Below are 15,709 nucleotides of genomic sequence, written 5' to 3'. Positions count from 1 at the left end.
GTGATCGAAATGTGGGTGGCCCTGCCCATCTGTCAAAAATGGAGGGACCTTGAACTGAAGGAGTTTCCCCTCACCTGCACTATAGCAACACAGAACCCACAACTCTCCTCTCTTCCAAAACTTGTCTAAAAACAGGACAGTGGGGAGATACCCCCTCTTTTGCCAATCTGTAAATTTTAAGTGTGGTCAAAAGACCAGGTCTGGAAGACGAAAAAGAAACCACATGCTTCTTCTCCCCCCCCCCCCGAAACAATCAGATTAGACCCCAAAGCATGAGATTGGATTAGTTTTATCACTGTTTTAGCTTGCCTAGCTACGTATGTTATTAATGGTGATAACATTATGTGGTTCTTTGTTGTCTTTTTTTATTAAGCCACCACAGTATTTATCTCAAAGGCATCCCACTGCACTGCCTTCAAAGGAACAATTCTACGTGAAGATTTCAATCTTTGACTGGCAGACTTTTAAAGATGAACACATAGGGAGGCCTATTCTTCTACAAATGCTAAGGGATTTATACACATCATTAGTGTTAATAGAAGAATCTCCATGAAGCTCCTCTTCCTGGTGAAGCCAAAAATAAAACTCCCAGCTGAAATACGTTGTGCTAACAAATTGATACTCCACAAGCATCTAAATACTCCTTACCTTTATTGTAGAAAGTAAGAAAAAATAAAAGAACTCCCATGAACATGTTGCTTAGGAAAGTGGTCACGCCGCAAGTAATCCCTTCTGGAACAGGGTAGACAGTTTCCACAAAAAGTTCAAAGAAAATAGGTACACTGCTGTTCAAGAAGACGCCAAACAAGATGCCAGAAGTATACAAGGTGGCTGCAAGAGATTTTTAAAAGCACATTTGATTATTTACCTATTTTGTTTATATACTGCCCAGCAAAAAAAGTTCTCTCATGTGCTTACCATAAAAATTAACACCATAGTATATACAAAAAAACCACAAGCCAACATGGCATTTAAAACAGTATAAAAACAGCATTAATAAAAGGAAACCCAGTGGCAGGAAATAACAATAGTGCAAAATATTTTTAAAGTACAAACTATTTTGAAGACATTTTATACCACAACTCTATCGGTGCACTTAAATACTAGAACTATGAATGCATTTCCACCAGTTCAGCACCTTAATTATGCAATGTATCCAGTCCGTTTCTAGGGATGTGTTAATGAGAATTCTTATTTAGGTCATTCTCAATATTAAATTATTTTAAAATGTATTATGCCACCAGAGGTCCACTTTGTGCCCTCATGCACAGCTACCAAAGGCAATTCTTGTGACTATGGCAGCTGGAAAAAATGTGTCACCATTGGCAATCTCCGTCAGGAGATTACAGGTGTATCTGATAATGGCCCAGGTCACATATTACATTGTTCACATGAACGTGTCCACAGAGGGGGCTTCAACTGCACGCAGAAGGCTGAGAATGTTTGAACTGGACTTTAGTATCTGATCAAAAGCTTGCTTTAATTCCCCCCTCTTTTTATCATAAAATGTGTGCCATCATAGGCTTACTTGCAAGAGTGAAGAACTCATAATTTTAACTGAACAAGTGCATCATATTGATGTTTGTTTTATTATTATTATTATTATTTAGATTTGTATACTGCCCTATACCCACAGGTCTCAGGGCGGTTCAAAAGATAAAATCACAATATAAAAACACATACATAATACGTAATAAAAATAAAAACATGAGCAACCCAGTAACACCCCCATCACATTTTAAAAGGGCATTGGATGTCAATCAGCCAAAGGCCTGGTTAAAGAAGAACATTAAAGAGGGTTAAATGAGGGTTAACATTTAACAAAAAGCTAATATCCATTCAAAGGGCTTGGTTGCAGATGAAGCTGTGATTAAATGCCCCACTGGATCATGGACCAATTTTTTCAGCTACAGCTCTGGGCTTTATATTATGTTAGAAACAATGCCTATACCTCTTCTTCCCACCTACAGAAATTGCTTCTTAACTGAAACTTAATTGGAAAACAAATAATAAGCAGTAGATTTTGTTAATTGGATATAATTTCATTACATCGTTCCTTTCAAAGCATCTGTCTGCTTTAAAATTGACCAATTAAAAAACAAACGTTTGTATTGTGTTTTAGTGAATTAAGTCAGGAAGTTTAAATTTCACTCTATAAAGGTGCAGCAGATTTTTAAAAGTGTGGCTTACTTCTCATAGGCAAACATCTATGTGTATTTAACTCCAAAACAAACACAAATAGTGTTCTACAAACAGCTAATTACTGTGCTAAATAGAAAATGAACTGTGAATTAACCTCTCTTGCTGTTAACTATGAAGAATTAATTCAGGCTTCCACATTACAGGAAAACCAAACTCTAAGGATTTACCAGGTTCACAGGTCTTTGTATCCAATACAGCCAATGCTATAGAATGCTACATTCCATCTGGCTTGACTGAAATAGAAGAGCAGTCCAGATCTTTTAAAGCGGAATCCAGAACTAACCAAAAGGGGGATCTGTGGCTGCAGAATACTACAGTATTTAGGAAGCTAACACTCTGCAACTGCTTGCATCTGGAAACTGACTGCTGGTCTAGCATGGAGTACAGTGCCTAGCCTGGAAGAGGACTCAGAAGAGGCACAGAACTGAGCACACTTGGGGATCAGAGGAATTAATCAATCTTCACTATGTGGTGGGTTGTGGTATTAAGTAGAGAAGAGCATCCAGATTATGAGGGAAGCAGGTAAATGCTATGTGCTGAAGATCACCTCAACCCACTGCACTTGAAAGCTACAAAGAATCCCCAGCCACTTTCTTCATGGTGCAAGTTCACACTGGGTTAGGACAAAACCTTTTTGTGTCCCTGGCATTTGGATGTCTGTTGCAGTGAGAGAGGGAAATGGAAAGCAAGTTCCTCCGGCTTCTAACAAATGTTCTGCTCTCAGAAACAAACAAATACTGTATGCCTATCTCAATGTGCTCTCAAGGGCACCGAAGGATGAAGAAGTTGTTTCAGCTAAAATAAAATAAAAAAATGGGTTTTGTGGGGGTGGGGGCTTGAGTGTGAGTTCATAAATATATTTCTAGGGCAGAGGAAAACAGGCTGTCACACACTTGACCTCCTTGTTCTAAAACCTTTTATCTGAAACTGCTCTCAAGTGAGAGAGAAAAAAACACTTCAGAAATAATTTCTCTCTGATATGGCAACTTTGGAGATTTTCACACTATGGCAAATTCAGACAAAGTCCTTTGACATAAAGAAATGAAGCAGCCAAGGCACCACCAGGCAGCTCAGTTGTAATAGTTATACTCCTCTCATTATGGTGAAGGCAGAGGGCCACCTGACTTCCTAAGGGAGAGGAGCACAACACTGCAGCCCAGTTCAATTCCTTTAACCACATTTAAGGGTACAGCCCACAGGCCCACGTGCTGACTTTACTATCTTAGGGATAGACATATGACCTGGTACTGAGATTAATCCCCTATTCACCACCTTTGATGTCTCTATTGGCTTCCTCTCCTCTAATATAAGCATGTTAAGTGGATTAAAAATCAGATTTAAGATTTTAAAAAAAATACTAATTGGATTTTGATGTTTTTAAGAATTGTAAATACGGAGGGTGGAATTCAATTTTGCGCTATGATGAACATTCTCTCTGCACAAGCGGAAGAAACCACACCCACCCACCCACCCTATTTTGGGGATCCTCCCAACTCCCTGCCACAAGCTAATTTCAGGGGCACAGGGGGAGGAGAGTGGGGAAAAGCCCCACTGCACAAGTGGAAACTCTTACACAGGGATTCTCCTGATAAGGTTTGCTAAGTTTCTCTTATATAATGAAGAGATCAAATGTTAATTAATTTGGATATAAGCACATTAGCCAACCTTGGAAGTAGCTTTGTAGTCACTGACAACCAGGATTCCATGCACAGAAAGGAGTGGGCCGTTGGAGGAAGGATGGAGCACCTTGTCTCTCCTCTGCACCCAGCACAGATATGCCACTCTCCATCCCTCCTTGGTCAGCACCTAGCAGGTTAGTGGTTTTTCTTTTCTTTTCTTTAACAGGCTAGTAGTAACTTTGGGAGGGGGTATAGTCACAAGGCTGTGTTAGACCTACAGTTCATTTATATGCACTGACTTAATCCCTTCCGCCAGATATATCCAGATAAAGATTTTTCTGTGTCAATGAAGAACCTATCTTATCATTACTCAGATATAGGCATTTCATCTTAATCTGATGAAAATCAACAGCTTTAGTCTGCCTAGTAATAACCACCCATGTTTTGACCTATCAGTCATGGATACCTCATTTACCGGTATGTTAAATGTGGACCAAGAGAAGCAGAAAGGAGCAACCGGAAAGAAGACTGGAAGACAAAATTGTGCAGTGCTCAGGTCCCTATTATTCCCCATACAGTCCTATACTCAATTATAGTTAAAGCCCTACTGAACTCAAGAGGATTTACTCCTAGGCAAATAGCATTCTGCTGCTAACTTTGCAAATTGTCATGGGTGTTTGTCATAACAAAGATCCTCCTATATGAGAACATTTTAGAGACATTCCCTCTACAAGGAAAAAGAAGTGTGTAAAATGTACACTGAGACAAGGCTTGGTTGTACACATGGAACAGGGTAAGCAATATTCTGTGTAGTTGTAAATCAACAGAGTTTAGTAGTTTGCGCCATCTTTTAGGAAAGATATGAAGTAGTATCAAAAGAAAACTTGACTTAAATCAACCTCCTATTTCTTGCTCATTCAAATCACTGATTTAAATCCATCTTGATTTAAATCATTCCCTCTTGCTAGATAGAAAATATTATCTTCTGTATCTCTTTTCTGGAAGTGCTGAAAAAGATGCCCACTTGTTAATATATGAAGAGTCATGAAGAAGGGATATCAAGGGCTTAAATATAAGGTACAAATAGCTATTCATTAGATCATCTGTGTGATAGGATTCTTTCCTAGGGCAGAGGTGCACATTTCATCGTAGAAAAGGGTATGCCTAGAGACAAAACCCAGAAAACAAAACTGCTAGAAATAAATGGCATGGATTTGGAATAGGACTGATTAGGTTAGCCTTTACATAGGATTGTGGCTTTGTGGGTTGTTTCTTTTTGTAACATGCCTAGGTTGTTGAATTTAGGCACTCGTAAGCTTTTTCATTCCTTGTATGTTCTTTGATTACAGTTTCAGGATTTAAAAAAAAAGAAGAAGCAGAGGAACGTTCCAAGAGAAGTTCAACAGGGTTCAGGGAGAGTTGAAACTAAATGTAATGTAATGAAGCCAATGAGCTCTTCTTGCTGAAGCAGAATGAGCCAATCCCTTGCCACAACTCCCATAGATTTAACAAAAAGTCCTCACTGAGACTTGTAACTTAGTAAATCTGTTGCACAAGCTAGGTTGTTGGGTTTTGTTTTGTATTGTATTGGTGCCAGCAACACAGTTTTGCAATGCAAGTGTCCTCTAATCCCTCTTAAATAAAAAGTACCGGTAATCATGGTTTAGATTTTTTCTTTTGTAGTCTGGCATCTGATAGGATTTCAGAGCTACAAGCAAAGGGAAAGTGTGTGGATGGGTGGAGGGACACCTTTATTTGCACCAGAATAGGTAAAGGTAAAGGCAAAGGGACCCCTGACCCATTAGGTCCAGTCGCGAATGACTCTGGGGTTGCAGCGCTCATCTCGCTTTACTGGCGAGGGAGCCGGCATTCGTCCGCAGACAGCATCCGTGTCATGTGGCCAGCATGACTAAGCCGCTTCTGGTGAACCAGAGCAGTGCACGTTAACGCTGTTTACCTTCCCGCCGGAGTGGTACCTATTATCTACTTGCACTTTGACCTGCTTTCGAAATGCTAGGTGGGCAGGAGCAGGGACTGAGCAACGGGAGCTCACCCTGTAGAACTACATTTAAAAACACAAATGGGAAGGGAGGGAGGGAGGGTTTTCTAAGGAGACAATTTAGGCATTTAGGCAGTGCTTTTTCTGGGGGTAGGCATACCCCTAAACATTTTGTGAACCTAAGTTTGGCCTCATTGAGGGGCAGTATTTCAATATGAGTAGGAAAATGAGAGGGAAAAACCACTTTATTTAAGTATTGCATCCATTCTTCTGTCTGCCTTACGTACAGAATAGCATCACATGTGAACCCTGGTTAACACTAGTACAGATGTAATGGTCAAGCAAGGTTAAGGAAACCAAGGCTGGCTCCCAATATGCAAAGCATGGTTTGGTAATAGCCAAAGTACAGAGTCCTGCTGTTTACAAAACCAAGTTATTTTCACTTGTAAACTTTCAATTCACCTTGCCTTTTAGTCCAAACGCAATAAACCAAGGTTAACTATGGTTTGTATGAAACAAGCTAACTTGAAACAATTAGTTTAAAGCTGGCTTATTTCAACAAGCCATAGTAAAGATTAACAGCAGTTTGGGGCTTGGTAGGCCACAGAGCCAAAGCCTAAGGCTTGTTGCTGTCCCAGTAAACAAAGTTAACTGTGCCATCTGAACATAGTCAACAGACACAGTAGAATGAGGAAGACTCAGCAGTTCAACAGAACAATACTGCCCAATAAATAATTAAAAATCTTGTTCTCTGACAAAGATTTCATCCTATATGTCGATGCCAGTTTGCATCTTTCATCTCAATTTAGTATGCACTCCATCCCATTAGATGTATTTTCACAAGGCAAACTTGGGAACAGGGTGGCTCCTGAGTAATGGTATTTAAAACTATACTGAACTGAAGACAAGGCAAATCACATTGCTTCAGTTTGCAGCACAACAGTGGATGTAGGGTGGTCAATTATTACTGGGAAGTTGAGCACAGTGTAAAGAATAAGAGTATTTGTTGTGCACTCATCACAGTGATTTCTAACAGACAGAACTAGCAATCTGTTTTCCTCTAACTGACCCTATAAAATGTGCTATCAGATCCTGCTCGTGCCCAGCAATATTTACTTCATTTGAAGTCCCACTATTTTACTCTGCACGCAGCTAATTATTATGCAAGCTGGCAGAGAAGTAGCCAAGTGTTAACAGTCTCTCATGAAACCTGAGTGGTGTAATTTTAACATAGCAGGCTTTCCCATAATTAAGTAATGGAATTAAACAAAAACAGAAAAGCATTTCCCCATAGGGTATGTTCATCAATTTAATGCAGTTCACTAGAAATATTCTTATTCCAGTGCATATCGATCAAGTTCTTATTCACATGAAAAAGTCATGGACATGGCTTGCAGTTAAAGAATAAATCTGGTTTACTTGCTATTTTCCACAAAAATCATAAGTGAAATTATACTTCAAACAAAACACTCTTTGGAACCCTGCTTCAAAGCAAAACAAACCGCAAAACATTAAACCTAGGTTACATGAAAGCATTCACAAACTCTCCACAAAGACGTAACCGGCTGTATCAAAATAATATTCATGCAAGAAACCACTATGTCATGAGAGTCATATATATTTTGATACACATTATATGAAGCATGCACCTCTGATGAAGCCCAGGAGGGCAAAACAGGGTTACTATTCCGGAAAACCTTGTCCGTGAACTGTGCAATCTCTTCTTGTGAATTGTCCACGCTTTTGTTTGGCCCACACAAACACAGAGACATATTTGGATAAGTTCCTATCTGGGACTTTGTGATCAATATCATTCATTGGGACTTTTATTCATTTTGCTATTACGTTACTTTGCTGAACTTTGTTGATCTCTACATGTAGACTATGTCTGTGAAGAACATTTGCTACAGAGAGAAATATATTGCATGAATATTATTTTGATACAGCCAGTTACATCTTTGTGGCGTGTTTGTCAAAGTAAAACAAAACACAGCAAATGTCCAAAAGACATTAACAGCAACATGAGAGATCTCATCTCCTTCAGGTGAACTGGTTTCCTAAGTAACCTAATCAAAGAGATATCACACTTACTAAAAAAGGAATGTACAGTGGTACCTCTGGTTACGTACTTAATTTGTTCTGGAGGTCCGTTCTTAACCTGAAACTGTTCTTAACCTGAAGCACCACTTTAGCTAATGGTGCCTCCCGCTGCTGCTGCGCCGCCAGAGCACGATTTCTGTTCTTATCCTGAAGCAAAGTTCTTAACCTGAAGTGTTATTTCTGGGTTAGCGGAGTATGTAACCTGAAGTGTATGTAACCTGAAGTGTATGTAACCCAAGGTACCACTGTAGACGTAAACAGACTTTACTTGGGCTGGATTGTACCCATAGTAGCCTTCATACAGTAGTGTTGCTTTTAGCCAGAGTTTTCTCTCTCTCTAATCCCCTTTATGCACTAAGTAGGGATATTTTTTGTTAAACATTTTTGCCAGTATTAAAAGCTTTCTCTATGCATTAGGCAATGTTTCAGTGGTTGCTTCAAAAGTGGACAAAATTCCTGAGCTATTCAGGAAGTGCCACCCTTTCACTCTGGATGAGATTTGTGTTCCCTCACAGACATCAACATGTAGCTAGGTATGACTGGATTCATAGCAGAAGCACAATGCAATTCTGTTCCCTCAGCTAAAATCACCTTTGAGTAATCAAAGAAGCAGCACTATGAATTGACTTTGATTTGCTTTTGCTTAATAATATTAGCTATTTGGGATTATCAGAAATAGTAACACATTAGCTACATAGCAAAACACATTGGCTACATAGCATTGTCATCCATTCATTATATGAATGGCTCTATGAAGGAAAAAGAAGGCCTAAATAAATCCCACTACAAACAAAAAAAGGCACAAACTGCTGCCATTTGTTTCTCCATTTGCTGCTAAGAGGTTCAAAATAATGTGAACATACATATGATTGTTTTTCTCTGGACAGGTGTATTCTTCCCATCATGAAAGCATTGCTTTACTTCAAAACTGAAACGAGAGAACATTCAGCATAGCCCTACAAATAATGTTTATGTTGATTTATTTGGTTAACTAGTATGCTTGACTAGGAGCATAATTCAAAGTCTCATCGTAAGAACTTTCCAAGCCACTCAGCTTTTCTACCAGAAGGCTCCTCCTGGTGGTTCTGATCAAAAGCTTATGAAACCAGCCTGATAATGTGAGAGATTCAGTTTGATGTTATGATGGGGTTTTCATCAGCTGTACGCCATAATCATCACAATTATGACAAATAAAGGCTTGACATCTTTCGCTTTGCATGTCATGAATCTATCTCATAAGTTAGTTTCACCTTTTAAGTTGAATTCCTGAAATAAACGAACTTTTCCACGATATTCTAATTTTTTGAGTACCACCTCTATAAGAACAATAAGGAATTTATCAGAGATACAGGAAAGGGACAAAGAGTCCCAAGCTACACGTTTGCCGTGACTTACAAGCCTTACCACTGGAAGTTCTCGTTTACTAAACCTGATGGGTAGGCAGCCCTTCGGAAGTATAACCTAGAAACTAATTTGGATCTGGCTGCTTCTGACTTTGCTTTCTCCCCATACAGCAAATACCATTATCAAATTATTAGAGTACATACAATTGCCCTGAAAATGTGAAGTATAGAAATGCTAAATTAGATACTTGGACACATGGATAAACTGCTTTCATTATACAGTGTACCGTATTCCCTCTTCATTGTTTAAAAAAAGATTGCCGATGCCCCGTGCAACCTCCAATGTCAATGCAAAGCTGCTCTGGCATTAATGCTGAACCAGCTCTGACTTCTTAACAAGCCATTTCACATTCCTTCCCCAAAGCCTGAGTGTCACCAAGCACTGCCTGCATTTGAACTCCCATACTTTATCTGAGCTACACGCTAAACCCTGGAACTTTTAATTAACACGAAAAAGAATAAGTTCAACCAAATCAATTAAATCGTGCCATTTCCCCCAATTACTCCAGAGCACAAAGGTCGCCATTATATTGCATAGTTATGGTCAGGAATAAAGAGACCACACAAAAGCCCTATATATTAGCACTTAAATAGCTGGTTTGCTTTCATCCTTGTATCATTTAGTGTGGATGTGAGACAGGAGTTTCATAACAAAACTATACAAATACATAAATCAAGAGAATGCATTGCATCCATATAATATTCAGTTGCACAATAAAAAGTCTAAAAATCATGAAGTTCATCTTAAGGATATAAGTTCAATGCACATTAAAAGTTATGTTTGTGTATTTAAAATGTTATGTGGATAAGTTTGAAATAGGCAAACTTTGTCTCTAGCAAATGCAGCAAGAAAAGGCTGGGTATTTCCATTTCGATGTTGCAATGGCTTCAAGTTGCAAGAAAGGAGATTCTGACTAAACATTCGAAAAAAGTTTCCGACAGTAAGAGCTGTTCAGCAGTGGAACAGACTCCCACGAGAGGTGGTGGACTCTCCTTCCTTGGAGGTTTTAAAACAGAGGCTGGATGGCCACCTGTCATTAATGCTTTAGCTGAGATTCCTGCATTGCAGGGGGTTGGACTAGATGACCATTGGCTCCTTTCCAACTCTAAGATTCTACAATTCTATGACTGAACATAAAAATAAGAATCTGACCTTTAGCAACTTATCGAGACTAATGGATTCTGCTTTAGAAAACATCATGCCAAGTTTTTTTAGAACCTGAAGATTTATTGTGTTGGCATGCTATACTGGTATTAGCGAAAATCTCTAGACATGGATCCTGAAGAATGAAAGAGAAGCAAAGGCTGTTTGCTATGTCAAAGGAAGAGATTGTCCTCTTGTTGTGAAAGGTTCTCTCGTTTTCATTCCCCATAGCTCTATGGGAAGACAAATTATGCATACTGATACCTAGCCTGAAAAGATTAATCTTACCATTAACTAACATTAAGTGAACGTGACAGAGCTTGAATTTGGATGGGATCAACTTGTAACTGACAGGCCAACAAACTTGTGTCAGTCATAGATATGCGACACTTTTTTTTTTTTTTTTTTTTTGCCTATGGGGATAAAATTACCCATCATACCAAATGTTAATCTTTCATTCTAGCACATGATCTCAAGTTTTTGGTCACAATTATAAAATACCCACACTAGCCTGAAAAAATAAGGAAGATCATTGGCAGAAATCACCTAATGAACCCCATCAGCAGACGCCCTGAGAAAGGGCTTGTGCTTGTGCAATGGGAATTCGGCTCCAGGGGTCATGAGAACCCCCAGAACAGTCCACAGGGAAGGGGGGGATTGTTTCATCTGGCAAGTTGATATCTAATAGTGCAACACTGAATTCCATCCTTAGTTCCGTAAGACAGGAAAGAATGGTAGTCAATATGTTCACTATGAAAAAGAAATATGCAACAAAGTGGGGGCAGGATCTGTTCAACCTCATGGGCATAGGATCATTCTCACAAAGCATTAGATAATTTGCATGGGGTGTAAGCAACATGTTGCCCTCTAAATGTTTTGAACTATATCTCCCATCAGCTCCAGCCACCATGGTCAATGGTAAAGGTTGATGGGAGTTGCAGTCTACAGTATCAGCACTGCACTGGTGACTTCTAGCATAATGCAAGAAACAGTGCAAGCCAAGAATCTTGGAAACTGTGTGCACACTTCATGACCCTCATATCAGCCTGATTTGGTCTGCAATTAAATTTGCTTTGTGAGAAGGTTTCCAAGATCCTCTACTCCCTAAAATATGGCCTTGACCCAAGTACATCCAGTCTACTGTCCATTTTCACTGAATCGTAGAATTGTAGAGTTGGAAAGGACCACGTGGGTCATCTAGTTCAACCCCCTGCAATGCAGGAATCTTCCACCCAACGTGGGGCTCAAACCCACAGCCCTGAGATTAAGAGTTTGAAGCTCTACTGACTGAGCTATCCCACACTTCTACAGACATTACATCCAAAAGAATCACAAAGTAATACAGGAAAGACACCTTGCACCTGAGGCAAAGAAGCAAGGCAAATTCATTTATTTCATTAATCCATTTGACAGAAATATCCTCACAAAATGCATAAAAATTATCTTTCAACTCTACAAATTACTGCCTCTTTCCCTCTACCTCAAAACCCCTGCCATTTTACATGCATATACATTCATGGAAGCATGCATGTCAAATTGGTTAAGATGTGACAATAAACTGGGAAAGTGGACACTATCATGCAGACAAAAGGAAGCAACCTTCCAGAAATCAAGCAGATTAGACCAGAAATCACTAAGCAAGTTACAAAGACAATGGAATTGACCAAGTAAGCCACTGACCTGGTTTACTAAAACACAGTCCAATATTCTCTTTTCCAAGACACCAACTCCCTCCCTTGGAGGGTGCCAAAAAAGCTTTTAATAATGAAAAGCTATCAAATCCATTTGAGAGATTATCTGTCATCTCTACAGTTACAGCAGTCTTCTAGGAAAAAAGCAATGCAACTTAATGCTACAAGAACCAAGAGAAAATATAGAGGTTGTTGCTATTCTCAGGCAATCATGTTTTGTGTGTGCTGAAATCTCTGAAAACAGCGATTTGAGACTGGCAAAATATAAACTTGATCTACCAGCTCTGTTTTGGATCAGTGGGTTTTGCATGAAACAGAGACAGAGGGAGAGGGAGGTGATTTTCACCTGCTGAAGCCCGTCCACTTTTATCTCAGTAAATAAGAACTGAAGTGAATGTATAAGTTTGCTCTCGCTGCATCAATTCAGACAGTTTCACTTTTCATTAGAATTTATTCTACCACCTGCATTTGATAACAGTGCAGACAAGCACAAAGGGGAAAATTCTCAATGTATCTCTTCACTCCTGATCGGGATGAATGATGCAAGGATTTGCCATCTCAAAGACAGCAGCTTCTGCAAAGCGTGATTTGTTCAGCTATTAAAAACACTTTTCTTGCTTTATTAAAAAAGCATTTCAGAGCTGATTATTTTAGAATATGAAACACAGATCAAAGGATACACCAAATGGAATTTATAGTTTCGGTAATTCTGGTGGTATTTCCTCTCAACCAGACATCTATTTCAATATGCTGTACTCATCTCTGGTTTATAGCTATGCACCAAGGACAATTTGGGAGTCTCAAAGTTAATTTGAATAAGACAGAGTTATATTTATATAAAGAGGGTACTCTATGAAAGCTCCGTTCATTAATTTAAGTTCAATGGCAGAGCTGGGGGAAGGCAATTTCTGTGGCTACAGAAGTTACAGCAGGTGTAGCACATCAGCTTCAAACCAACAGTGCTGCTCTCCAGAACAGAGAGTACAGTATCACACCAAAGACTTGTCTTCCAAGGTTTATTAAGATAGTTTCAAGCCTCTCCAAACCTATCAGATCTGATTTAAGCATATATGCAACTTCTAAAACACATTCAGGTAGTGGCACCTCTCAGGTTAAATTAAAATATTCTAAGCCGTCTACTTTAAAAGAAAAAGCTTCCAAATAGGAGAACAGAAGCTGATGTTTTAAATGGCTGAATGGATTTGCACAAAGCTTCAGGCAGAGGCCACCAAGTTATAAACTCCCAGCTACCCATCTTAAGGAGTATCAGCTCTTAAGTCCAATAAAGCGGCTTCATGTCTCAGTAAATTGAATGGGAACAAGTGTGAGCTCTAGGGGGATAGGGACTGGAAATAAGTGAAGGAAAACAAGCAAACAGAAACGAGCAGCGACTAAGCCACAAAAGTGGAAGACTAGTTTAAAAACAATGATGAGGAAGAAAGAGAGCACAACAGAAAATGCAGCAATACAACATGGCACAGCTTCTTTCACTAACACCTCCTCCCCAAGTGCAACAACCTTACAAAGTGTACAAATATGAACAAAAGGAGAGCCCGACTGGATCAGATGAAAGGAATGCCCAGTTCAGTATCCAGTTTTCCCACCTGATCAATCAGGTGTCTTTGGGAAGCCCACAAGGAAGTCATGAGCCAGGGAGCACTCTCCTGCTGCTTGTTGTTGTTCAGTCGTTCAGTCGTGTCCGACTCTTCGTGACCCCATGGACCAGAGCACGCCAGGCACGCCTATCATTCACTGCCTCCCGCAGTTTGGCCAAACTCATGTTAGTAGCTTCGAGAATACTGTCCAACCATCTCATCCTTTGTCGTCCCCTTCTCCTTGTGCCCTCCATCTTTCCCAACATCAGGGTCTTTTCCAGGGAGTCTTCTCTTCTCATGAGGTGGCCAAAGTACTGGAGCCTCAACTTCAGGATCTGTCCTTCTAGTGAGCACTCAGGGCCGATTTCCTTGAGAATGGATAGGTTTGATCTTCTTGCAGTCCATGGGACTCTCAAGAGTCTCCTCCAGCACCATAATTCAAAAGCATCAATTCTTCGGCGATCAGCCTTCTTGATGGTCCAGCTCTCACTTCCGTACATTACTACTGGGAAAACCATAGCTTTAACTATACGGACCTTTGTTGGCAAGGTGATGTCTTTGCTTTTTAAGATGCTGTCTAGGTTTGTCATTGCTTTTCTCCCAAGAAGCAGGCGTCTTCTAATTTCATGACTGCTGTCACTCCTGCTGCTATTCCCCAACAAATGATATTCAGAAGCATGCCGTCTCTGATCTTGCATGTAGTATACAGCCATCACAGTTAGTAGCCACTGACAGCCTTATACTCCAAGAATTTGTCTAATATCATTCAACGATATATATACATGGTGTGAAGTTTAGTTACTATACAGATATACTGAATTTCTATGCAGGATTTCAGTTCAAGCATCTCCCTTAAGCAGCCTCAGTTCAGTATATCTGAAGGAGCATCTCCACCACCATCGTTCTGCCCAGACACTGAGGTCCAGTGCCAAGGGCCTTCTGGCTGTTCCCTCACTGCGAGAAGCAAAGCTACAGGGAACCAGGCAGAGGGCCTTCTCAGTAGTGGTGCCCACCCTATGGAAAGCCCTACCATCAGATGTCAAAGAAATAAACAACTACCTGACATTTAGAAGACATCTGAAGGCAGACCTGTTTAGGGAAGTTTTTAATGTGTGACATTTTAATGTATTTTTAATCTTTGTTGGAAGCCGCCCAGAGTGGCTGGGGAACAAATATTAAATTATTATTATTAAATAAATTATTATCCCCAAGATCTAGATACAAGAAGGTATGAGAACCCACCCAACCCCCGCAAAAAAAGTGGGATGAAGAGGTAGGGTAGGGTAGGGGAAGCCTATGACACCAAAACAAGGAAATTTCAGAAATGCTTGCCCAGTCTAGTTCAAAACCAAATAACCACATATACTTTTTGTCTGACTTAACATTACTATGGACAACCTGTACGTCATACATAATACCTACTGTAATATAAAAAGGGGGTGTAACAAAACAAGTAAAGGGGAAATGGCAAGTTAATTAGTTTGACATACAGTCATACCTCGGGTTGCGCTCACTGCGGGTTGCGTTTACTGCGGGATACAAACGCACCAAACCCGGAAGTAACAGAATGGGTTACTTCCGGATTTTGGTGCTCGCGCATGCGCAGAAGCGGCGCTTTGGGTTGCAAATGCGCCTCCTGCAGGGATCGCATTCACAACCTGAACGACCACTGTATTACAAGCTTATTATTTCCTTACATACTTGTGTTACTAGATAAGTAACCACAAAACACACTATTATCCACTGGAATTCCAAGCAGGTCAGGCTAAGGGGTTAGAATTAATCACTTGCTTTAACCAATGTTTATAGCTAGCTAACAGGAGTCTTGAAAACCTTGTCAAAGACACTTCAGTTTAATGAACTTCACAATTCCCCTTGTTGGCTTTATATCACTAAATAAAATTACAGTTTCTTATTGCCTTTTCTTCAAAGCTAGCTTACTTAAACTTGTTTATG

At 39.8% G+C, this 15,709-nt stretch overlaps 1 protein-coding gene across 1 annotated transcript in view; it reads right to left on the bottom strand.

Annotated features, from left to right (window-relative positions):
* The window catches only part of SLC49A4 (solute carrier family 49 member 4), a 59,647-nt gene that overhangs the window by 3,729 nt on the left and 40,209 nt on the right, over nt 1–15,709 (bottom strand). Inside the window, exon 8 of the mRNA XM_033162582.1 lies at nt 649–831. Within this exon, the coding sequence (XP_033018473.1) occupies nt 649–831 (183 nt within the window). The remainder of the gene's footprint in view (nt 1–648; nt 832–15,709) is intronic.

This window comes from Lacerta agilis, chromosome 1 (genome assembly GCF_009819535.1).
Source record: "Lacerta agilis isolate rLacAgi1 chromosome 1, rLacAgi1.pri, whole genome shotgun sequence".
NCBI lineage: Eukaryota > Metazoa > Chordata > Lepidosauria > Squamata > Lacertidae > Lacerta > Lacerta agilis.
Note: the sequence above shows the minus strand (reverse complement) of the source record. Positions and strands in the feature narration are given on the sequence as shown.